The sequence below is a fragment of the Panulirus ornatus genome, chromosome 12 (assembly GCF_036320965.1).
Source record: "Panulirus ornatus isolate Po-2019 chromosome 12, ASM3632096v1, whole genome shotgun sequence".
Taxonomy (NCBI): Eukaryota; Metazoa; Arthropoda; class Malacostraca; order Decapoda; family Palinuridae; genus Panulirus; species Panulirus ornatus.
Genome location: NC_092235.1, coordinates 54,219,922 through 54,246,481, shown reverse-complemented (window position 1 = coordinate 54,246,481; position 26,560 = coordinate 54,219,922). Strand labels below are relative to the sequence as shown.

Sequence of the window (26,560 nt, the reverse complement as noted above, 5' to 3'; positions counted from 1 at the left end):
CATTTCGTTTCAGTTAACGTTCTTTACAGATATTTACCATTTTTACTTCCCCTGATTCAGCCGTCGACGATGACCTTACCGTCGGGCCGCTCATGGAGGCTGCATTACGACGAAAGAGGCGGGCTCAAGTATGTCACCACGCCCACGGGATCCGCCCACTTCTTCTCCATGCAGCCGTCCTTCGGCTGGTTCGTGTTCTCCTACTTGTCCCCCGGCTCAACGCACTCCTACAGGCAGTACCTAGACCACGCCGGCCGTCTCTTACTAACAGCCTTCCCTGCATCATCGGCAAAGGTTCTCTACACCTACACCGAAGCCGGACAGCTGAAGGAAATTGTATCCGGTGACGGTAAGACCGAATTCTCCTACGGCAGCGACGGCCTCTTGGCAGAAATCATGCATGAGGAGGCGGACCTAGAGTACAAGATGGACCTGCTGTACAATGGACGTTTATTGCAAGAACACAGATTGATTACGGTGCCAGAACTGGCCTCAGCAACGTCAAATTCACATACGAACACGACTCCAACTTCCGTGTGACGAACTTCGCGGGTCGCATTGGCGGTCAGAACTTGCATCCCTTCCCACTCGCCTACAGCGCCTCCACGGGAGGCCCCTCGCAAATCGGACACTTCAAGGTCACACGGGCAAAACTCAACGAAACGACCATCCACGACGGCACTGCCATCTTCTCCAGGCAACTTAACTCCCATCTCCACGTTGCTCAGTCAACCGTCACAATGCACAACATGGAGGTCTTCAAGCTCCAGATATTCTACAATCCCGACGGCAAGATTACCCAGACCAAGACCTTCACCCGCAATTACCACACCAAGCCTTACACAAACACCAGGAACTACACTTACGACGCCGACGGCCAACTCATCAGCGTGGAGGCCAAGGAGCCGTGGAGTTTCTCCTACGACGCCAACGGCAACATGCTCTCCCTCACCTACTCCACCAACACCATCCCCATGAAGTACGATTCGCAGGACCGCATCGTCAAGTTCGGCGAGGGCGTCTACCGCTACGATTCCAGGGGGGCCATAGTGCAAAACGCCCGCGAGGTCACGTATCACTACAACGCCCGCGGCCTCTTGGTCCGAGCGGCTAAGTCGGGCCGGTTCAACATTCGGTATCTGTACGACCACGAAGACCGGCTGGTCGCCAGGAAGGACAACTTCGGCAACGTGACGCAATTCCTGTACACGGACCAGCGACACCCGGACAAAGTGACGCACATCTACAGCCCGCGCGATGGGAACCTCATCACCTTAGTGTATGATGACCGGGGACACATCATCTTCGCGCAGGTGAGCTTCTTCATACAACTTGCCTCCCACCAACTAGGTGTGTATGATTAATATACCGCATACAGTCATCGTAAATGCCACCGACCCAAGATATTCTCATAAGTTGCCATGTCACGCTGTAGGTCTTGCTTTACCTCACGATAAGTTTTCACTAAGGTATCCAGCGTAACTGGCTCATTGTGGCTTACATTGACTTTACCAAAGCCCTTTCCTATATTTTAAACCTCTTATAAACTCTTCAGAATACAATCAACCCTCACCAAGTGCACAAACGTGACATCCAGTCTCCTTAACTGAATTTCCTGACCACAAAATCTTGCTATTCAACGCAGGTGAATGTGCTAACGTGAGCTTTCTTTGGCGTGTGCTTCTCCACGCAGGTGTACCGCAACAAGTATTACATAGCGACGGACGAGTGCGGCACTCCGCTCATGGTCTTCAACCAGTACGGGGAGGTGGTGCGGGAGATGATGCGATCTCCGTACGGCCACATCATGTACGACTCCAACCCGTACCTCTATTTACCAGTAGACTACTGCGGCGGCCTCCTCGAGATACGGACAGAGCTCGTTCATATGCCTGGGGGACGTATCTACGATCCGCTCATAGGTACGCAGCCCCACCCCGCTCCCACCCACTTTTTTTTCTCCTACTTAGGTATCGACTTATTTTATTTCCAATTTTTCCGTCTCTTCAGCCGTCACTCTGTCTTATTTTCCTACTTGTATCGGTGTCTGTATTTCTCTCTCCCTGTCAGTTTTACTGTGTGCCTCATTCAGTGTAGGTGCCTGTATATTTTTTTGTATTTGTGTGTGTGTGTGTGTGTGTCTGATAGTGTCTTGTTGTCTGTCAGTGTCTGTCATCCGTCTCTCTCCATCTCCTAAACAATAATTATTGCAATTTTTGCCTTGCATTTAGTTGTATTTTAGTATGATGTCTTTACCAACTTAACTTCTTTGCTCTAACCCCACAACACCTTGTTACATAAACTGACTGACCCCGTGATAAACCACGGGTAGGAACAAAATGAAACAAAAAAAATATCTGTACAAGCAACTCAAAAGACCCAGAATATTCCCCAACGTCACACAACATTTACTTATCGCAAACAGAATCCTTACAAATGGAGGCATTTACCACAACGTCTGTATAAGCTAGGGTGAAAACCCCACGTGCAGTGATCACACACCAAATGACAGTTTCCATATGAACAGCACCAAATCTTAAACCCTGGTACACAACGCGGCAAACTGCGACTATTTTAAAGATTGACTAACCTGTGTGTATGTCTGTGTGGGGTTGGTGTGTGTTGCAGGTCAGTGGTTGTCGCCGGCTTGGGGGGACGTTCTGCCCAATCTCCTCACCCCGGCCAAGCTCTCCTTATACCGCTTCAACGGTAACGATCCCATCAACGTCCACCTCACCCACTGGAAGAACTACGGTAGGTCCTTCCACACACAACCTGGCAATGCAAGATTACGCTATTAGTTATGGGTCAGAAATGATGTAATAGTTATTCATATGTAAAAGGTCTTACCAAAGAAGTAAAGGAAAAAAAAAGATGAATACGTCGGCAGAATTTCATACGTTCTTTTGAATGAATTGCAATTACCTGGATGGTAATAGCAGTGCTATTGCTGCTACCACTATAGTAGTATAAAAAGTAATGTAATTACTAGTAGCAATGAAAAGCAAGTATGATACATGTGTGGCTAAATCATGCAGTTCACCTAATAAATATTTATGAATTTTTTATGCACCAACCGCCCAATAAAGTCACTGAACACTTATCAAGATTTTGGAAAAATTTCTTGAAAGGTTTTTAATCTAATAATTGCTTTACCTATTTTTTTTATCACCCCTTTTCTCCATAGCATAAAATTGGCAATATGATACTAGGTTAAACAAGCGTTAATGTAACTATATTATACTAGGTTAAATAGGTGTGAATGTTACTATATGATACTAGGTTATATAGGTCTGAATGTTACTGTTATGATGTTCGTTATTCACATCGGTTTATATTTATACTTGATTAATTACAAACTCTTCATTCACAAGAATAATCTTATGTCAGTAATTGCTTCTGGTGATTAATACATAGGCAGTTGAGTGAGACCATTAGAACAGTCTTATTTTGTGGTATTCCTCGAAGGTAACTTTAATCTCTGCAATTAATTTTCATGGAAAGTAGTGTAAGCAGACACTTAACTCATTCTCCCCGCCAATGAGAAGGTGGATGTGTACAGACTGTGATTGCCCGCTTTGTGAACAGCATTTATGTTGTCACTTTACGTGTGTTCTCCCTCACAATAACCCCATTTTCTGCGACTCAGATTACAAGGCGTGGCTCTCCCGGTTGGGCTACGATTTGGAGAGTCTCGCTCCCCAGCTGGCGTGGTCCTACGACACGCCACGCCCTGCTCTATCACTGTGGCAAGCCTTCACCCGCGCTCCCGCACTACCCATGCGTGCAGCCATCTCCCCCTACACAGACCAGGTAAAGTAAACGTCTTATATGTACTTTAAAGGTGACTGATACATATGTCACATCTTGACTTGGCATTTAAAGTAACGTTTTGATTTAAAACAATTGTGTAGTGATATAGTTTTAAAGCATCAAGTATATTTTTGACACGTTTTTTGTTTTTTTTAGAAAAAAATTATGGAATTCTCTGATACTGAAATCACAAATTGTGACCGATTGAACTGATTCAGTTTTCAAGGTCAAACTGCTAAAGAGGACGCTCAACGCTTCGAGTATTACAGTTTCATACACACAATACACTCCGAAAACATACGACCATATCTAAACTCCACACACGACGTCAACATATTAGTGAACTGTTATCCCTGTGTGAAAAAGTCTTAAGTACATACCCATCATACCATACTTTCAAATACTCCAAATAGATTGATTTAAAGTTTGTAAGGGATTAAAAAAATAAGCCAAACGCCCAAAATACACCTGTGTGTGTGTGTGTGTGTATGTGTGTGTGTGTGTGTGTGTGTGTGTAAAAACGCTACGAATGGTCTAGTATTTGCAGCATATCACACGCTGTTAGCAATGCCTAAGAGCGCTACTAACATTTTATCATAACTTATGTGACGATGACCAAAATATTCACTTGTGATCAAATCACACGAGGCTGTGATCACAGCATAAGCCATAATGTTACCACAACTCTGTGGTAACATCATAAGCAACTCTATAACCATAAGACACACAATGATGTGATCACAGTAAACATGTCGAATTAACCTTACATACAAGACAGTCAATCAAACTTGCTTACCAGAGTCTGTGTGTGTGTATCCGTGATCACAGTTATAAGACCCTGTGACCGCCTGCTCACAGCAACCCTCGGAATTTCCTTCCTAATTGGATGTTTCATTAACTTGGGTCCTATTCTGCCCTCCCATGCGGGCTGCCTGGCTTGCTGGTTGCGCTGCTTCAGGTGACGGGCGTGGGCTGCGTCAGTGGGTTGGTCTTGACCTTGGAGGAGTCCGCCCGCACCACAGGCCGCCTCTCCACGCTCATGCCTACGCGTCTTCGTCATGACTTCTGGCCTCACAATCACAAGGTAAGAAGGGTCCACGAGCTCTTGACAACTGAAAATAGAGATTGAATATCATTGGAGTATTTTCTTGTCTAATCAAACCCTGATGAAATTATATAGACAGCAGCCACTTTCCTTAGTCGGTCATGTATTCTAGAAAGATTTGTAGTATCTGTTTGGTTTAGGGATGCAAGGCACAGGTATATTACTTGGAATTACAAGTTAGTGCAGAGTGTAATGTTGGTGTGTTTTGTGTCTGCGTCATGTGTGTGAATATGCTACGACGAAGGATGACTGTATTTCTGGCTGTTCTAAGTTTATTGGTGGTCTCGTTTTTAATTTGTAATGGATTTTGTGGGACGAAATGTCGTAGTTTTATGTACTTTATGTCATCGTGTACTTTATGGCATCATATCTTTTGACCGTAACTCTTTCATTCGAAACTATAGTTTACGTGTGGGTATCGTCAAGTAGTAACCTTCGTGTCAAACAGACTGTTTTACGTCGTTGTATAATAACGTCTGTCAGAATCATTAATGTACAAACGAACTATTGATTATACAGAAGTGCGTCTTTACGTGGTTACATCCTCTCTGTATCCAGTTCTCCGTGAGTCTGCAATATCTCTTTCAGGATTCCCAATACGTCAGGAATACCTTATTTCGCCACTAGGCTGTATGTTTGCAGTATCCTCTCCGTATGCACACCTATCTGTACGTTGTTTACAGTGTTTACAGTATTCAGTATACCAGTGTAAAAAGTGACATCGTTATCTCGCTAAGGCAGTCGTAGTATTGTGTATAAGAAAAACGAGATACGTTATTGCAACCAATTAATATGAGCGAAGACATGGATAAAAAACTGTTGCTCTTCATTGCCTCGAAAATAAGTTGTGTTTTTATCACATCATATCATGTTCTTTGATAAATTGAACATCCCGATACTGTCTAAATTACTCATTATATACAGTTACTTATTACAAAGTATTTTATGATAACCATATCAGGAACTTGTAGGACATTCTAAAGTTTGGAATACTTTTCAACGTTGTATGGAATTGTAAAGTTTGGAATACAACTTGCAAATTTACAGTAAATGTACGTATTAGGAAATTACTGATTTCTTTCAGGTAGTTTGACATTATTGTTCACGCTTTGTGACCAACGGACAACCGACATTAGTAAAATCCAGCTATACGTAAGCACCACAACTTTATTCTGTACGTACGACGTGAATGATAGCGATCGCAGTTTAAAAAAAGGGTAGTGCAATAACCGAAAAGCATGGAAGTCATGCAACAAGCACTCAATAAGCAAGGTTTTGAAAAGGATTTTACTCCGATGACGACGTTATTACTCACCTGAAGGCAACTGGAGAACCGAGAACTGGTCAGCTTTACCGGACCTGTTTGAACACAGTTACTTAACTGACGACAAATAGTGCACACCAACCGTCAACCTTCCGTGGCCCCTGATGACCCAACGGAAATAGCGCCCACGCAGACTGTCACCCTTGCCTGACGTATGACAACACGTACCCACCGGCGGTCAAACTTTTACTTCTCGTGATATTGCCATGATCAAGGACAATTGTTAGTTCAGTTCTCAAATTAACATTTAAAAAAAGGGGGGGGCAAGAAAAAATGCAAAACTGTGTATATGTGGGAGTACTTGTTCGCGTGTGGTTTTGTATGCAGTGGACTAATGTTATTTCTGTGTGATATAGTCGAACATCTGTGCATCACCTTCGATGTAACATTATCTGTGAGTGGCTACATCATCCTGACTCTGTGTGTTAATCTGATTTGACAGTAGTGTTTGTATGTTTAAAAAAAAATATATTTTGAATCGTGTCTTTGTAAAGTTAGTAACGTGAGCACCTACAAGCGTTCTGTGTCAGTAGTATTCTCCCCGTATGCTTCCGTCTGTGTATCTATTTGCAGGATTGTTCATGTGTAAAGTCGTCTGTCAACGTCACCTTTTTTTGTTTTCTTTTTCAGCGGGAGATCGATCTGTTAATTATTTTTTTCGGCAGCCATTGTTTAGCTGTGTATCGTTCCGTGACTAATGAGTCTCCTCCTTGTGTGTGTGTGTGTGTGTGTGTGTGTACCGCAGGTGGAGATCTCTACCGTCCCGGGGCCCTTTGGCGAGGGTCTGCTGGTGTCGTCGGTTGACGGGCGTGCCATGGTGACGGCCACAGACCAAGCCAACCCCATCTTCAGGGACGTCCTCACCTCCGTGTTCAACAATTCCCTCCTCTTGGACATTACCCTCACCGCGCACAACATCCACGTCTTCTACTTCGTCAAGGTAAGGGTAAAAAAGAGAGGAGAGAGCAGTAGTGGGGAATTTACTGTTATGCTTGAGGAGTTACGGGGAAAACGTTATTTCTTATACGAGAGGAAAAGGGAACGAGTCGTTTAAAAGGAAAACTGGTCATTAAGAGAACACAAAAAATAAAACCGCGGGGGGGGGGGGGGAGTTTTTATATACGTAAAAAAAATATATATATATTTAAGGAGTTCTAAGGAACGAAGAGACCAAGCCTGTTAAACAGGTCTCTAGTTCTGATAGAAGCTACCAAGGCATTGTTATATCACTGAACCAGTGGGAAGAGGAACACTGGTGCCGTGAACAGGACTGAGGGCGGCGCTAGTCTTACTAAAATTAGGAAAAGAAAAATGTCACTAGTGAGTATGAAAAGGGAGCGTCAGTTGGTTCATAAGAATGAGGCTGAAGGCAACAGCCCTGTAAGAAGTTTGTCAAACTCTCTCTCTCTCTCTCTCTCTCTCTCTCTCTCTCTCTCTCTCTCTCTCTCTCTCTCTCTCTCTCTCTCTCTCTCTCTCTCTCTCCCTGTATATCAGTTACCTGATGGACTCATTTTCCTGTCAGTGATCCTCACCCTTCCATTACGAGCAGAGCAAGTCTGCTCTCCCAGTATAAACAACAGAACCAAGCATTTCTCCCACATTCTTCACGTCAGCTCCTCTCGCACCCCCAGCGTACGTGTGGTGAGGTATCCCACACCCAACATTTCCATCTCTATTCCTACTACTACCAGAGTCCGAAAATCGATCCTAACGCTTCCAGTATTCTAACCAGAACCAGTCATTACGCCCAGGTCTCGAAGTGTCAATACTTGGTAACAGCAGTCGGAGGATCGATCCGAATTTGAAACCACTTTCCAAAAACCGATCAGTTCACTTCTCTACACAGGTACAAACCATCAACACACTTCAGACATCCAAAATACCAATAGTGTTACACAGTTCCTGGGAAGCCTTGAACCAATCCTCACTCTTACAATACTCGTGACGCAACTAACCTCTAATCGTTCATCATCTGCTTGATAAGTCTTGTTTCAACATCCATAAAACAGTCATCGCCCTCCCAACACCTGCAGAACTATCATCACCCTCCCAACACCTGCAGAACTAGTCATCACCCTCCCAACACCTGCAGAACCAGTCATTACCCTCCCAACACCTGCAGAACCAGTCATCACACTCCCAACACCTGCAGAACCAGTCATCACACTCCCAACACCTGCAGAACCAGTCATCGCCCTCCTAACACCTGCAGAACCAGTCATCGCCCTCCTAACACCTGCAGAACCAGTCATCGCCCTCCTAACACCTGCAGAACCAGTCATCACCCTCCCAACACGTGCAGAACCAGTCATCACCCTCCCAACACCTGCAGAACCAGTCATCGCCTTCCTAACACCTGCAGAACCAGTCATCGCCCTCCTAACACCTGCAGAACCAGTCATCGCCCTCCTAACACCTGCAGAACCAGTCATCGCCCTCCTAACACCTGCAGAACCAGTCATCACCCTCCCAACACCTGCAGAACCAGTCATCACCCTCTCAACACCTGCAGAACCAGTCATCGCCCTCCTAACACCTGCAGAACCAGTCATCGCCCTCCTAACACCTGCAGAACCAGTCATCGCCCTCCAACACCTGCAGAACCAGTCATCGCCCTCCTAACACCTGCAGAACCAGTCATCACACATTCTACCATTTTCCACGCACGCGCAACTTTCCCCTCCTCTTCCATCCTCCTCCCTTCCCTGTAAAGGTATGGAATCTGTAGATTTCGTAGTAATTAAAGCGATTACTTCAAATGGGCGGCGATTAAGGCCGAGGATTTCGTAAAAGGGCGGCGATATCTGAAAGGGGATTTCCCAGGGGGGATTACAGGCCAGAGCGATTATAGAGGATTTTCCCGGCAAAGATTTTCATATGCGAGAGTATGCCTTCGGGGAGCGATGCCTCTATGGGTTAGGGGGCGAGTAAATGGACGCACAAGAGGGAGTATGGGACGTGGGTATATATTTTCTTCATCTCCTCCCCGTGCCTTGGTGGATGTTATTTTTCTAATGGGGTTTCATTTAGGGACTGATAAGGAGTCCTGGCTTCATGATAGGGGATGTTACTCGTAATGGGAGAGTTGTTTAGTTTCTAATGGGGCCGTGGTGGGGGAGAGGATGTATTCCGACGAGGCTTCCTTCCTCTCTCTCTCTCTCTCTCTCTCTCTCTCTCTCTCTCTCTCTCTCTCTCTCTCTACTTTATGACGAGCTTTTGTTACTTATGATAAGAGGGCGGGGAGGTTTTAAACAAAAGAGCTTAATGGGTTCTTGTGTGATATCCTGTTTTGTACCGACGCTCCGAGAGATTCTCTTTAATGTTTCTCTTGCTTAATTGTCGTAATATTCCTCTTAACAGCTGTAATGCCATGTATCGTACGATTCTGAAGTTCCTGTAAGGGGAAGGGTATACTGCAGTTCTCTGTTAACTCTTCGACCTTAAATCTTTTGACCATACTGAAGTTCGAGGTAGAATAAGATTGCCCTCGGAGGTTTATCGAGGTACTAACACTTATGAGTTTCGCCATTTTTAGTGGCTGTTGAAATTTTTTTTTCTATATAACGTGTTAAAATCATGGAGGTGGAAGGTAATTATCAGCGGAGGATGTTTGAGCTTCTTGCATATCACTTGCCGGTCTGGAACGAACTAAGAGGAAGGATATCTTGATAACATGACCCCAGCCAAATAAATTTTTTTTTTTAAAAAAAAACTCTCCGAAAAATGAATTAGTTCTTAGATTTATCTGACTCCCGGTCTGTGGGGGGAAAAAAGATAACATGAAATATAAAAGATGTGAAATACAACTTTTCAACGTTGCCTGGCATTTTCGTAGCGTAATTATATGTTCCAAGTAAATAATTGCTCAGATTTTCACCAAAAACTGTGAAGGAAACCATTCTTAACATTTACACACTCAGCTCTTAACTACGCAGTATATATATATATATATATATATATATATATATATATATATATATATATATATATATATATATATATATATATATATATATTTGTTAGACTTTGTCGCTGTCTCTCGCGTTTGCGAGGTAGCGCAAGGAAACAGACGAAAGAATGGCCCAATCCACCCACATACACATGTATATACATACACGTCCACACATGCACATATACATACCTGTGAATCTCAACGTACACATATATATACACACACAGACATATACATATATACACATGTACATAATTCATACTGTCTGCCCTTATTCATTCTCGTCGCCACCTCGCTACACACACACACACACACACACACACATATATATATATATATATAATTTACACACCATATTTTATAATAATATCTCAAAATATAGAAGCTATGCAACACACACACACACACCCTATTGAGCACGACGGTACTGCTCTCTTTCGTGTGATGGCTTGGTCATATGACCCGACCTTGACTGGTGGGGTCGAAGGTGATGCCATCACACCCACGAGATCGCGTACCCTCGTCCTCCTGCACAGCTTAACAAATCATCTCTGATAAGCTGTAACCCTCCTTGTGACCCGACGCAGGAGAACTACTGGAAGGCGACGGAGGACATGACGCAGTTGAACCGTCTTGGGGGGGAGGTGAACATCACCATCCACGAGCCCTCCTCCTCCCAGCCCCTCACACCCACCGACGAAGGAAGCGACAAGTTCGTGGACGTCAAGTTGCACAGCTCCTTCGCTGTCATCCACATCCGCTACGGTACTACCATCCAGCAGGAGAAGAAGAGGTTACTCAGACACGCGAAGAAGGTAAGTGGATGGCTTGTTGAGGTGGGTGGTAGGAAAGGGATGTGCCTAATGGGGAAGTGATGGGGTTGTTGGAGGTAGGTTAATGTAGGGAAGGGGGTTGCGGGGCTTGTTTGTTAGATTCGCGAGGTCCTTACACACGCGGACGAGAGAAACTTGCAAGGGAAACTGTGGACATTAGTGACAGTCAGTTGCATTGGTCTCTCCTCCACACATGCTTCCCACGTGTCACGAATCAAACGTGGGAATCAGCCTGAGGGAGAGACGTATATTCCCGGCTGAGAAAGCTACGATAATGAACCAAGACACAGTTGGACAGGCGCTCGTTGTAAGAGGCATTCTTCAGAGATGATGATGTGTATCGAAAACGAAGACGGAAGATAATTACAACTTCTGTATGCGGAAACATTTATCAAAAAACGTTTTGAGAACATTTGATAGAAAGTGTCTCTCCAACATCATTCATCTTAACTGGTCGCAGCAGTTGCCTTATCTCTGTTCTTTCTCTTGGATAGAGGAAATAATCTGGAGACCCGTTTACTTACCCCAGAGGTAAACTTAGCCCCAGTATTCCTCGGCAGTTTACCATGCTCAAATTGAGCCGTCCAGCCAGAAAAAAATTAACGAAGCGTTCATTTCCAGTGTAGCAGTTTCCTGCTATAATATGTGTCGCGTTTTTTTTTTTTTCACAACTGAAATTGTGCTAAGACTGTATTGGATGTCTTGGAAACTTAAAATCCTACGAGCCAAGGGGAACACCCGGTAAATGTCAATGGAATTTACAAACGCGATCGTAAAGTCTGTTTGAATGAATTGAAAAGTCCTTTCGACATCTGACTGCCAGCTGACGGAGTTAAAGTTGAATTCCCAGGTTAATTAACATACATATAAAGATTCATAACAGCATGATGATAAGGACTGTATATGAGATAGTGCAGCAGATGGTGAATATGTTGGAAGTGAAATGCTTGAGGACAATTGATGGCCAAGAGAGGTCAAGAAACCACTAATGGAAGCCAGAAGAGGTCGAAGAATACTGATCTCATAAGAAAATCAGGTTTCTCAACCTCGTACTAAAACAGGATTCTGACGAAGTTTTATGAGGATTACATGACTGTACTTGTTGGAACGCGTGCGAAATTGAACGAAAAGTCAAGATGAAAGTCAAGAAATTTGAAGTCCCACTTCAAGTGTGTGTTGTCAGTCAGCATTATATATTGTGAATAAATGTACTGACTTACGATGGCCCACGTACATATAACGACAATGTGATCTTAGAACAACCCTTGACACCTCTTCAGATGTCAAGGGTTGAGAGGTCGATGGAAGCAGCTTGACGATGAGGGCCTTAATGACCTTGGAAGCTGGTCTTCCTAGAGCTCAACCAACAAACCATCAACCAACCAACACGTCAACCGACCAACCGAGTTGTGAAGATTGATCTCAAAGGTAGTTCAGTGGCCCGTAGAGTCTCATTGACTTATCGACAGCACTATCACAACAGAGGTCGTGAACAGTACTTTCCGCAAGAGGAAATAAGAAATACATATCGGATAGTCACTTTAGAAAAAAATGGCTCTCCCTCCCCTACGAAAAAAAGGAAAAAGTCATTTGTAGAGAACACACACACACACACACTGAAGATCACCTCAAGTATAAATTGCTGCCGAAATATATATATATATATATATATATGTGTGTATATATATATATATATATATATATATATATATATATATATATATATATATATATATATATATATGCACAGGCGGAATCGCAAGCCCCCAGTTGTAAGCTGGGTCAATGTGGCAAGAACACCCAGAAGCATCTCTAGGAGACTTAAGCGTTCTGGTTCAGAGATGTGGACTGCAAGAAGATGAAAGCGGGAGCCCCCGTGAGCGAACCTTTGAGGACGTGATACTGAATAAGAAGACGATAACTTGCGGTGAATGGTGCTGCAGTTAAGACGCCCAAGGCGTGGAGAGGGACGTCGTCGCATTGACTACTTGTGACCAGCGAGCAAATATTTCCAGCATCGCGGAGATAAGGGGGGAAGAATTCAACCCGCCCAGGTACAGAGGAAGCTGTACTGAAGTACCTACAGTATATAGAATCCAAGCATGTACTGGATCTAGCCGTAAGTGATGGACACGGTATCCTTAATTTGCTTTTAACACATGCTTCGTAAACGATCACGAATTTGTGAAGGTAATTTGATGTACACACCCTGTAAAACGTAATTTGTGCAGAAATGCTTATGATGTCCTCAGTTTCTTGCGGTAAATGTTAGGCAGACGCTTTAAGCTTCACGCAAGTCCACACTCGTAAGAAAGAAAAAAAATTGGGTAAGTCCGCACTTAGGTAAGTTCACACTGCCTGGTAGTGTTGATATCGTTTCGGTCAACAGTTTGTCCATGAGTTTGTTTGTTTTGTAACTGAGTATTTTGTGAATGTACGCAGTTTCAGAATTACATCTGTATTTGTTGTTTATCAATATTGATATCTGTATTTGTTGTTTATCATTATTGATATCTGTATTTGTTGTTTATCATTATTGATATCTAAAACAACAAAGCTTTGATGAAGTTATACGTATATTTTTGATTCCTTCTTTTGGGGGGATGAGGGTGGTTGGATGGAGGGAGAGGGAAATATTGTGTAGTATCTACAAAATCATATGTATAAGGGTATATCTCAGATAGGTTGAATCGTTAACACTTTCACGCTTTACAAACTTTACTTTCTAATCTAAGTTTTGTTTGCAGCAAGTATTGACGTACTCTTAAAGGAAGTAATAAATATGCAACTGTGGTGGTATATAATACCAGACACCAACCACAGTGGACACTTTTGGAAAGTATTCATACTTCCAGCTCTGAACAAATAGAGCAAATACTTTTGTAAGTACAGATGAATATAATAACTTGCTAATTTGACTCGAAGTTTTAAAGGTATTTCTTTCTGCTTGTGCTGAATGACACTTCCTAGATGCAGGACGGGAAAGTACAAAATTTTATCTGTACTGAATTGTGAAATGGAAGCCAAAAGCCATCCATGTCTCTCACCCTCCCTTTCCATCCCTAACAAAATTCGGAATACAAAAGCCGCTTGCTTTCCTCATCTGATTCTCTTTTTTCCCCCCCTCCTCCAGGTGGCCATCAGACGTGCCTGGGCCGAGGAACGAGACCGTCTGTCTTCTGGTCTCCCTGGCACGGTCGAATGGTCCTCCAGCGAGACTGAAGAGCTACTGTCCCGCGGCGCCGTCAGTAGCTACACGGCGCGTTACCTCCACCCCCCGGAGACCTACCCGGCTCTTCTTGACGACCCTACCAACATCCGCTTCTTCAAGGACACCAAAAGAACCAGACGGAACTCCAAGACTCGGAGGAGGTCACACAGGTGTCGCAAGTGGTGGAAGGGACTTTGCTAGACTACGCTCCCCACTTCCTCCTATTCTCCGTTGCCCGTGACGGCTGGGAAGGAAGGAGTGGTTACGAAAATAAAAGGGGTTAAAGTGATTGTAGACTTTGATAATTTCGTCCGGTTAAATTTTTTTCTGTCCGCTCAGATGAAAGGAGAGTTAGAAGGAGCACCGACAGACTCGTCCTTACTTGTTGCCATTCGTCCTCGTAGTGGTGGGGACTCGGGCAGATAAGGGGACGTGACCAGACTGTGCTGCCCGCTGTGCTCCCCCACGTCATTAGGAGTTACAGCGAGGCACCCACTTATTTGTCGTAGACCTGCGAAAACACAAGAGACAATGCTTTTCCTCCGAATTTAATAAACTTTATAATATTAAACTTCCATGAAATATCCGTACGTGTTCTTATGAGTGTGTAAGGACCAAGTGAAAGAAATTTTTCTTTTTCTTTTTCGACGTCCGACGAAAGTAGGTAAAAGTGAAACTCGAAGTGTTACAGAATTAAGAAAAAAAAATAGAGTGCAGTGTCTTACTGGAGATCTGAGGAACTCTTAATGATTCTTAACGTAGACATTTTGAATGTAATGGACGAGTTTATGCAGCTTGTAATCAAGAACAAAGAAGGTTGAAGTGCTGAAACTATGGTTTTCATTTATTCCTGCCCAGATGATTATACCATTGAAAGTACACATTCAAGACGGAAACTGACCGTGATAAGCACACTGAAAAAAAAAAATGCTCGAAGTTCGCCACTGTTTGCAGTTTTCTGACAAATATGATAACGTGTAGTGCAAGACTGTGTTCGTGAAAGTTACACTTCACATGGAAAGTCACATTTGAACGAAAGTACGTGATTATAACGCTAGAAAGATTTTTTTTGGTATCAGTACAGTTAAGCACGCAGTGTGGGACCGTTGGACTGGTAGGTGACTGAAAGCTACCAAGAAGGTTAAAGACGTTTCACACCACATGAACAATCAGCGTGGAGTAGAGTGTCACTTAAGTGTGTGTGTGTGTGTGTGTGTGTGATCATCATTTCTTCAACAGCAGTAACTCCAGATGTTCGGGTGTCAGCTGCCTGGGTACCAATTCTCATATGCACCACTGTCAGCTGCCCTAGTGTCAGTTGCACAGCTCTTAGCTGGGCCTATTGACGTCTTCACCGAGCTGTCAGCTGCTGCCCAGGTGGTAACTACACAGCCCACAGCTGCTTGGCAAATCAGCTGCCGCCCTGGTCTGAAAGATGCCTGGGTACCAACGTAAATACCACCGCGGCATCCCGGGTCTTGGCTGCGACCAAGGTGGCTCTCACACACCCTCCTCTCCGACTGAGTGTGTGGGGAAGGACCAGGTCCCAGGACACACTCGGTCTTGCAGAAAGTTATTAACGAATTATTAGTGTTAGGAGACTGATCCAGTGCACCTCCTCGAGACAATGTAGCACGGCGTGCTCGTCTCATTCCTTCATTTAGAAACCATGGATATCAAAGAGCTTTTTCACAGTAGAACTGCATACTATACATATATATAAACACATATGCTTATATATATATATATATATATATATATATATATATATATATATATATATATATATATATATATATATATATATATATATATATCCTGCCCCAGGAGTCCCTTCTGTATAATGTGGGGCTTCTGCACCCAACACAATGAATACACCAATGCTCAAATACCGCCCACGAACGCCACATAGACGCACATAAACATCAGTACACTTAAGACCTGTGGTCCCGCCCGGTGGATGTGGCCGGCTTCCTTAGCGCTTCGGCAGCCCCGATATATATATATATATATATATATATATATATATATATATATATATATATATATATTGTGTGACACATTGAATATGACCATTAGAAACACTATGAAATGTTCTGTAAAGAAGCTTGATTAAAGCCGGAACAAGAACATGCAAACTGGACCAGACCTGCCAGGATATGGTGGACACTATACCAGTGAACCCCGACCTCCAACAACCCAACCTAGAACAGCAACAGGGCGGCTTGGTTGGGGACCAACCTGTAAGGGTACGAGGACCACTGAAGCCATATATATATATATATATATATATATATATATATATATATATATACCGAAGACACTGACATACACATCACCTCGCTTCTTGTCCAGTAGTCCAACCAGGTTAGACGAGGTCGACTTCCTGAGAGTTGCGGGAGCTCCACAGAAGGTGTTATATTTGGGCAATATATATATATATATATATATATATATATATATATATATATATATATATATATATATATATGGCATATGTGCAAATTTCATACATGTGTATGTATACATACATTATATGCATATAAATACACATACATTCATATACGTATGCGTATATATAAATATAAACTCCCACACGCATATGATATATATATATATATATATATATATATATATATATATATATATATATATATATATATATATATATAAAGTTAGAGTAATTCTGCTGATGAGTTAGCCACCTTATAGGCCAGTTAGTCCCGTCACACTATCGGCGCTTCTCTTAGTCAACAGATGGAATTCAATTTTAAAAACTATTTAAAGATGATTTTTTTTTTATTATTATTTAAACACAGAGTAATATTTCTACAAAATTACAGTTTAAGGGTCAATTTTGTTTCCCCCCAGATTGGAGGTATCTGCTTTGTGTCTTATGCCAGTCATCCTGTCAGAATTTTACTGAGAAAAGCCTTGATTATCTCTAGTATGAATTGTTTAACGGTGTATTTCAGTATACCAAAGACTTCCATAACCTTATGATGTTAGATATTATATTTTGGTTGTATTAACTGTTGAACAATCGTGTACACTACTTGTTTATTTCAGTCCACAATTGTGGCATCCCAGACCCCATTATCACACAACAGCAGCAGTGGGCGTGCCCAGTTCAGCAAGAATGTATTTTGTCTCAGTCGTCGAGGCGAGGACTGAAGAGAGTGATATATACACCTAGCATTGTGTCTTCGTTTTGTTTGAATAGTATCAGACGCAACGCATTTACTACGGCGCTAGGAATATACAAAAGTTTCTGAGGTATGCAAAGTATAAAGAAAAAAAAAAATCAGGTTCTCTGTCAATATTATTATCATTGCTGAGTCACACGTTGCTTTGCGCGTACGAAACGCAGTTACTGCGAGAACATCGCCCGAATCGAGGGTAGTCATGATTTTCTGAAACCCGATGTACAGAAAACGGTGTTGTATCGTTCCAAGACCAACTTGCTTTAGTTATTAACAGTTACTCGCACAAACAAATGTAGAGCCAAGAATGGATCCTGAGATTTAAATGTTTAAATCAAGCAAGGATCGTTGTAGTTTTAAACGTATAATAATCCTATTGTGTTATTTCATCCTAATTTATTTTTTGTTTTTTCTCTTGTTTTTTAATCTTTCGCTGTTAGTAAATTTGTGTGGGAGTTTAGGAATATGTTTTCCCTACCTTATCTCTCGCCGCTCCCACTCGCCTTCTGTTGCTGTATTTCGACCGAGATTAATTCCACCAAAGGTTAACAGTTGGCTAATGAGGTACATCACATAGGAATACCTTTCTTAAGAGGATACTGTGAGACAACTGATCTACAAATCAAGTCTCGATCGATGCTCATACACCAAGTGTTGCAGCTGGGCTCCGCTAATGTTTGTTCTGGTAATGGCGTTGTTGGAGACCATAGTAAAAGGATGATCCCCAAATTATGTATGTAACTGCCTCAGAACTTGTCTCCCCCGCCCCCCAAACGTGTACCTTAACTTTGGTTGTACTAAATCATGACGTACTGTGGCTGCATAAAATGTTGTGCAAAGACACTGCATGTTCTGGGGTCTTAGGAGAATAATTTTATTTTCAGAGCCAATTATGATTTGAGGATTTTTTTCTTTCTTATAGAAACTTTCAAATTATGTAGGAAATATTCTTGATTCAGTATGGATTCTCTTGTTTAGTTGAGGAAAAAAAAGAAAATTATTTTGATAAATCCATGTATTACATATGACAGCCGTGTACACTGTGTGAGAGCTCTCTGTACTTTGTGAAAGCCCTTTGTACTTTTGAGAGAGAGAGAGAGAGAGAGCTCTTTATACCCTGAGGGAGCTCTTTATACCCTGAGGGAGCTCTTTATACGGTGTATCAGTACTTTATATTTTCCTGCTGATGCTGTGTGCGAGCTGCCCGGTTTCGGCCGCGAATCACGAGTAAAAGGCACAAGGTGCTATTAAGTTTACGCATTTTTATATCTTCTCAGACTTCGCTGTGTAAATAACATTGTGTATATTGAATTTCCTTTTTGATCCTCTCCTTTGCCATCTCTTCCCCCTTCACATCTCTTCTCACTTTTCCATGTAACTATCTTGCATATATCATGCTCATAATTTGGACCTCTTATGTATTTCATAAGATTTTTTGTTTTATATATATATTGTTCCAAAGGTTCCACATACAGCCAAGACCGTCTTCAATGACGATAAAATATTTTTTGACATAAGCGTATTAAATCCTTACGGTATGCTCTGTCAATAAGTTTCATTTAAATCTTTCAAATTGAAAAAATAAAGTAAAATAAGAAATGCATACATAGTAATCTTTTCTGATATCAGTCTTAATTAGATTTAAGATTTCATCCATGTTTTTTGTGCCATTATGCAACGAAAGGAGTAACAGGTCACAATTGTAATCTCTTCACAAAAAAGTAAAAAAACTGAAGACAATACTGTTTAGGTTCACAGTGACAACTGCACTGGTTGATGTGAAGCACCGAAAATGAAGGGAGGGGAAGAAAAAAATGAAAGTCATAAATTTCATTATTCCAAACACCATGAGTAAATATAACTTTTTTTTTTTTCGAGGAACGAGGATCCCCAAAGGACTTCTGGAAATCGAAAGTACTTTCTAGGACGACGAGTCCATTGTACGACTAGGCTTTCCACCCACCTACCCACCGCCGTCTTGCCTTGCCTCACACTATAGCATGTTCTTCGACTGCCTTTATTATATCATATAGTCTCCTTATATTTAACCTGTAAATCATAATACAGAACGTCTTATGTAATCTTGTCTGTACTCCTTCCTGCCTTGACCAACAGTCCTACCACATCTTTGCTCTGATTGGCCCAAGCAAGCGTACGGGGCTTGTTAAGTAACATGACAGTTCTCTGCCGATTCTGAGCAAGGATGAAGTCCTCTTATATCGTTCGTGGAGACTTGAGAGTGTATGTAGTCAAGGTTGGACCGAGTGTGGACACCTGTACAATATTCTTCTACGTCCTTATTTTCAACAAGATTTAGCTACGTTTGTATGAATTTGCCAAAGATTCACCGCTTATGTCTGTATGTACACAGATTTCTTATATTTCTTGCAAAATAAAGCTAAACCATTAATGCATTTATTTAATGTTGTACTATATGTGATCTCTGTAAATATATACTGATGAACAGTGTACGATGGTTTCTCATAAGATGTAAATACTTAGCGTGTGTCCACTCTCCCATGTACATATTTATAGAAAGAGGAATGCATTGCAGCAGACTTTAGACTTAAGGACTTGGCTGAGAGGCATTAGTGATCCCGAATGAACCGTAATATAACGCTTCTTTAGTCACTCACGTTGGGTTTCCTTGGCATAGTTGTGTAACTTTTTATGTGGTCACTTAGATGTGGGCAAATGGATGTCTTAGAAGCCCTTATTATGTTGTGCGTCGCAATTCTCTCATCCTTTCCACTTCTTTCGTCTCTCCTGCCTCTTAAATCTTGCCCTATCTCATATATATATATATATATATATATATATATATATATATATGAAACTTTGTTGCCTTTACCATTATTATTTCTATTACCAGCACATCCAGCTTAGCAACATTCTTCAGTACCTAGATATACAACCCCTCATATCTACTCCTCTCTCTTTCTGTATAACTTCGCCTCTACCTCCCTCCTCCTTCCTCCTCCTCCTCCTCCCACTACCGCCAAAGCCACCCTCTCTACCCAGGATTTTCCCGGATACAACATCAAAATCCATTAAAAAATTTGCATCCTCCTGTCTGCTTTTATTATATCTGTGGGCGGTGTAGAAGCCGAGGATACAACACACTGGCTCATAAGGCCCAAGTTCCTACATACCAGAGGAGTTGTGCGGCAACCAGAGAAGCACGTGTGGTCTAGCCCTGTCTTCTGATCAACCTCCAGATTTGTATGATCGATGGTTTTGGCTGTTTATAATGAAAGTGTTTCTATCAAATAAAATGAATAATTTTGTAACATCCTGTTTCATTTTCATGATTTCCTTTTTTTATTTTTATTTTTAGTGTTGTGCCATAATGGCACATGATAGTTATGGTGATGATGCTCGGAGGATCAATGAGTGCAATGAAAAATAGTTTGTGATGACGGAATCCTTATAAGATGGCAGCCAAGGTCCCAACCGCTCATATTGGTGATCGTCGTACCATCCTGACGTAACAGACACATTAATATGTACGTGGAAAGATCTATAAAAGCTGAAGGCACAGGAAACGATACATAATCTATTTACCTAAAATGGCCAACGTTTGTGGAACACGAGTAACAAACGCGAAAACATGTTTACATTCACATTTCGTAGTTTGCCTTTACGAAAACAAAACTATTATTATTGACTAAAAGTATTATGCCTTAAGGCTGGACATCATTTCAAGTACGAACAAGTGATGTTAATCTGTTGGTATGCAAATTGATTACAGTCGTATATCCCCGATAATCAGTTATATAAATCATAAACAAGCAAAATACATAAATAAAAGAGGCATATCATTCTGGTTAGTATTCACTGAAGAAAATTCGATTACAACTGATCATAAACTAAAGGCAAAATATTAAGGGTCATCAGAACTGAATTCTTGTGATTTTCACCAGAAATTACTCGGGTACTCTCCATTGTATCCACTTGATAAGAACGAAAATGTATATCATTACACTTGCACACAAGTACAGTCGGTGGACACACACATTTATAGTGAGGAGCAGGGGAGATGTCGCATTCTCTCATCAATTTTAAGCGAGTACAGTTACGAGCCGACCACCAACGCCATCACTTCATGAACCAATGTCACTTTTGTGTCGAGAAACCACAGGACGTCAGTAAACAATATAATACCCTCCTACATTTAGCAGTTTTGATACCAAAGTCTTCTGCGATTCCTAACGAATCATAGCTATAAATTGAGATTCGCTTGTGGCGTATGTCATAGCTGAAAACCTCTTACATCAATTCAGAAACTATAGAGAAAAGTTTTACATGAAAACGCTGAAGAAAGTATGAACTACTATGGTTCAACAGAAGGGATCGAAATGTAAACCTTGTCGTACTAGCAACACATAAAACTTCAAGAGAAATATTTGAATGCCATTTCGAAATGCACGACATACAGTAGTATTTAAAAAGTAAAGATGGCAGAAGGACACGCCGTTTGTACATGTTTTTGTCATTGAACTTAAGCCACAGTATGTTCAAGTTATTGAAGATTTTTTTCTTTATAAACAGATCCATGTCCTTCTATTTATTTATAATTATTACCATCCTTCCCTGTACTCTGTCGCACCCTGAGCATGAAGCTCGCCGGGAGATTACCCATCGCTGTTTACTTTCTATATGTTACACGTGATCCTGACGGCACCCTTTCTGATAGACGAGGAAGTGAGTGACACACCGACACGCACACAAGCCCTTGGACTCTACGCGAGAGCAGACAGTCCGAACTCTTCTACTGCAAGGAGAAGCTAAGTGATCCAAACCAATTCTTGGGTCGTGTTCGAAGCCAAAAAAAAAAAGAAAATCAAATAGCCTTGACCCCTGTCAATTTGGTTACCTTTAAAACTACCTTACCTGACCAATGTGTTGGAGAGAAACTGACATCCAGCAACGAAAGGTGGAAACTTAACCTGGCTGATCTTAAAAGTCATAACAAAAATTTCATATATAAAGAAAAAAAAAATAGGATCCTGAATACAAAATATACCGTCACATTAAAGAAGAAAGTTGGTCGTGCACAAGAATTGAAGTGATCTTGTGTGAAACAGTGTTGTAACTCAGTCCCACATGCACGACGGTACGATCCAGATAGGATCCTCGAACACGAAGGTGCGACCAGTAGATCTAATAGAATAATCGTTGAGTAATTGGGTCAAATGACTTCATCATACCCAAGGGTCGTACCGTCGTGCTAAAAAGGATAAACACCTTACAATATCATGCAAACCTTTTGTCACATGGAGTATGTATGTGCAAGCAACACGAGGCAGGTTTGAGGAGGGGGGAGTGAACACCAGTAAAGAAAACGAGTCAAAAGAAGCCAGCGGTAACTTAGAAAACGGAAGTTAATCCACATGCGGACGAATACGGTCAAGGTAGGAGGAGTACAGGTGTGTCAACAGATGTGGTATTCTCACCTATTACCTCGTTATCTCTCGTGTGATCCTAAGAACCACTACCAGTGTCACCAAAGGCTACGTGGAACCAAGCTGAACAAAGGGCACAAGCGATAACTACAGTAAAGTTCAATGCACTGAGGTCCCTTCTCAAAGTTTGGAACAGACAACATTTTGTTATTCTGTACACCAAACAAAACCTTGGGTCGAAAAAAAATAATACTAAAAAAAAAGTAGAGAAAAAAAAATATCCAGAGCCCCGGCTCTGAGGTGAAGCAATCTCATTATGGCTTGAGGGAAAACCATTTGCTTAATGGAGCGTTCGGAGACTTCTTTAGTGTCTACAGGGTGCTGGAGATAAATTAGAATGCGGTTAGAAATGGGTGAAGATTGGCGAGAGCTCCGTGCGAGAGTATGGAGGCTCGACGGGTTGTGGTGTGAGCCGAGACTGACGCCTTCTACAACGTTGGCTTACCTGACGAAGGAACTAAGAGCCTAGCTTATTTATCTCTTTTCCCGTACTATCTCTTGCTTAACTGACTCCATCCGTAGTAATTGAGAATTTACGATACTAGAACTATCCTCCAGGAGATAAACCTCATCAGACACATCCTTCACGTGTTCTGTTATCTGGTTTTCCCACGCACAACACTCACATCTAGCCATGGTTGACGAATGGATGAACGAAAATTTTGCTAAAATGACAAGGCTTGTGCATATTGCTCCTCACTTCTGCCACCTGCATCATATATTCCGGGTTCATTTGGGAAAGATTTTAATCACATGTCAAGTTTTACTTTGTTTCTGTAGTCGCTCCTTGCATGTTTCTCCTAGTTGGGTTGTAATCTTTTTCTGTCTGATTTACTTTGGGTCTAAGTTCCACGGTATCCTTGTAGAATTAATAACACCGTGTCTCTCTTCTTAAGAGGCATTCTAACTCCAAGTACTTATGCAGAGAGAGAGAGAGAGAGAGAGAGAGAGAGAGAGAGAGAGTACTAACTTATTTACAAGTATTTACGAGATTTTGCTACAAGACAGGGCTAGCCAGTGCAGAGCGCTCATCGCCGAACAAGCCAAGTGAGCTATGTGCTGTCAAGTTATATGAGGGAAAGAGATGTTGTATGCATGTGGAGAGAGACAGAAAAAAATACTTGTTTACTTATGAGTACATATGACGAGATTTTGCCAAAGGCAGGTCTATCACTTATTGCTTCCCACAGGAAAATATAGTTTCGAAGAACGAGTCGTGTGAGTTATGCGTTGTCAAATGATATGTTTGAGATGGGGAGACTATATACAGGTGAAATGAAAGCCAGCAGCTAACACCTGGGTGAGGCAGAGAGAAGGGACAAGCCAACTAGGCTACACGAGTGACACTTGACTACCAACCATTCGAGTGCTGGTTCACTCTACGTAGCCATTCAGTGACCCTCCCGACACTAAGGCGAGCAAATGGCAACCTACCAGAATGTGTGTGTGTGTGTGTGTGTGTGTGTGTGTGTGCAGTTAAAGGCTAAAGACAAACCGAGGTTCACAAGTTGAGGAATCAGAGCCGAGCGCGGGTCATGGAGAGTGTTCACCACCACAGCTGAATAAAGGTCACAAATTTGTAAATGGATTCCATCGATTCCTTATCGGGGACTCGTGGGGGAAGGGGAAGAGCGCCCCCTGAACGATCCTGGAATGCGAGGGAATACCACCCTTATATTCAACGGTCCACAAGGGTCATGATAACCTGGGTTTACACGTAGGTCGAAGGATGGCGGGGTCTTATCTATTTTGAATATAAGATTTATATGGGCAGTTTAGGAGGAATGGATTCCACTCTCGCCCTTTTGTTGCCCGCCGGCAAATAGTGGTTTTCTGTGATGGTTCAATTCAGCGTCAGGTACATGGATTTAAGTTCCACAAACAGTAAAAGAGGAAACATCAAACAAAAAGTACAGTGTGTGTACTTAGCTTTTTATTTCCCTTCTCCAAAGGCAGATATGGAGTATTTTGTTTTTTATCGTATTAGGAACTTGTTCTCTGTTTCTTTTTATTCTCCTCTGATCGAATACATTTTCAGATTTCGCGTATGCTTTCTTCCTCTAAATTAAAATGGGTCTTGAAGATTTTTGGACTTGCAAGGGGAGGCGCCAAAAAGAACAGAAGACCAGGTGTGACAGCTCGAGACAAACTTTGGGAATACCACTACGAAAGTCTCGCCTGAGCCCAGACAATACCATCCTAACAGTATATGATCTTTTACATCATATCCCTAACCCATTATTCCTAGGATGCCAGGTATTAAAGTCAGAGATCATTTCCCATGATAATCATTCTTCTGTAGGAAAAGCCATGATATAAAAACACAGGGACTCCTCACTCAGCCAGCATTTCAAGAGAACGCAATAATCCAATTCAACTCAAGTTTCCTTAGCAGTTTAGTAAACCAGTTCTGCACACTGCTGTTAAAGAAATGGTAACGACAACAGCTTAATTATTTTTCTTAAGAAATCCTTTACAGGATTTCTGTGTGATCTGGTGAAGTGAGGAGTCATCATAGGACCTGCACATCAACACAGCAAGTGGACGAAAAGAATGTGATAAAGTCTGCGTGTCAGAGGAAGCGGACGAGGGGCACAGGGAGGATGGGGAGCGAGCTGGTGAAATGCAATAAATTAGTGGAGAACTGAGAAGGGAAAAGGAGTTTCAAAAGAATGGTTGTCTTGTTTTAGCCAACCTGTTAGACGGGATTATACCACTACAGGGACCACATCCATGTGAATCATCACTAAAATCAGGTATAGTTCAAGAGGGTAGAGTCCTCACTGTAAACACTGAGTACAGTTATCGCTTCACACCAGACTACGATCCGACACTGATATACGTAAAAATAAGCATAAATAAAAATAAGCTGGAAAATAAAATAAGCTGGAAAAATAAGCATAGAAGCTCCAAGTTTTTTGAATGCATTTCAAGCCATTTACAAGGATACCTTCACTCATTCTTGTAGCTCAGAAGGTACATATATATACTTCCTTTTCCTTACCATCAGAAAGGTCCTATGCTGCAAGGGATTTCTTAAAGTCTTTCACAGTGACCTCGTGTTCTTGCACGCCAGCAACATACAGCACACTCTTAGCAGTTGCTGCTATCATTAGATTTGCCAGGTCTATTCTTATCGTGGGCCTCTTGTCGCTTAACAACCCGATCTCAGGCCATTTCCCAGTAAGATACAGTACTACAGACTTCTCGTTCGGCACACCTCCACACGGAAGGACATAACACTGCGTCTGCATTAGCACGTTTGAGACATCACTGGCCTTGGAGGTTTGTTAAATGCTCATGCAGGAGAGGTGGGAGATAATTCTCTCAAACGTACTAATGTAAAGATATACTTGTAACTGATGGAGTTTATGCCCTTGAACACGACGGAACGACCAGCCGTCAGCAGCATGATGAGACGACCCCCTCAGCATGACAGTGGGTCTCGCTTTATTTCAGTCTGGCTTTTGACCTGACCATCAAGTGTTTGTACTGTCTTGCTTAGGGGTCGTACCCTCGTGTTTAAGAGGTCTGGAGAATGTAACCTTATCACAATCATTACTGCGAGAGACGGGTTGCTGCATAGTAATCTGACCTGACATGAAATCAGATTAGTTCTGTATATCATCTGTGTTCAGGATGATGAAGAAACAG

The 26,560-nt window shown here is 42.0% G+C and overlaps 2 protein-coding genes across 6 annotated transcripts in view; both read left to right on the top strand.

Moving 5' to 3' along the window:
* LOC139752068 (teneurin-a-like) overlaps positions 1–540 on the top strand; it is a 1,037,677-nt gene extending 1,037,137 nt beyond the window's left edge. For all 5 annotated transcript variants that reach the window (XM_071667906.1, XM_071667907.1, XM_071667905.1 and 2 more), the window contains one exon: positions 61–540. In XM_071667906.1, the coding sequence (XP_071524007.1) occupies positions 61–540 (480 nt within the window). The remainder of the gene's footprint in view (positions 1–60) is intronic.
* LOC139752070 (teneurin-a-like) lies at positions 537–20,731 on the top strand. The gene is made up of 8 exons (XM_071667910.1): positions 537–1,313; positions 1,694–1,922; positions 2,629–2,754; positions 3,650–3,813; positions 4,772–4,897; positions 6,988–7,182; positions 10,782–11,009; positions 14,161–20,731. The coding sequence occupies exons 1-8, from the start codon at positions 741–743 to the stop codon at positions 14,437–14,439; spliced, it is 1,920 nt and encodes a 639-aa protein (XP_071524011.1). The 5' UTR covers positions 537–740; the 3' UTR covers positions 14,440–20,731.
* The last annotated feature ends 5,829 nt before the right edge of the window (positions 20,732–26,560 follow it).

Bases quoted from the DNA above. Each gene is read 5' to 3' on its own strand.
- LOC139752070 (XM_071667910.1), top strand. From the start codon at position 741: ATGCACAACATGGAGGTCTTCAAGCTCCAGATATTCTACAATCCCGAC. The intron at 3,814-4,771 runs GTAAAGTAAACG...GCGCTGCTTCAG, and splicing joins TCTCCCCCTACACAGACCAG to GTGACGGGCGTGGGCTGCGT. The intron at 11,010-14,160 runs GTAAGTGGATGG...CCCCTCCTCCAG, and splicing joins TACTCAGACACGCGAAGAAG to GTGGCCATCAGACGTGCCTG.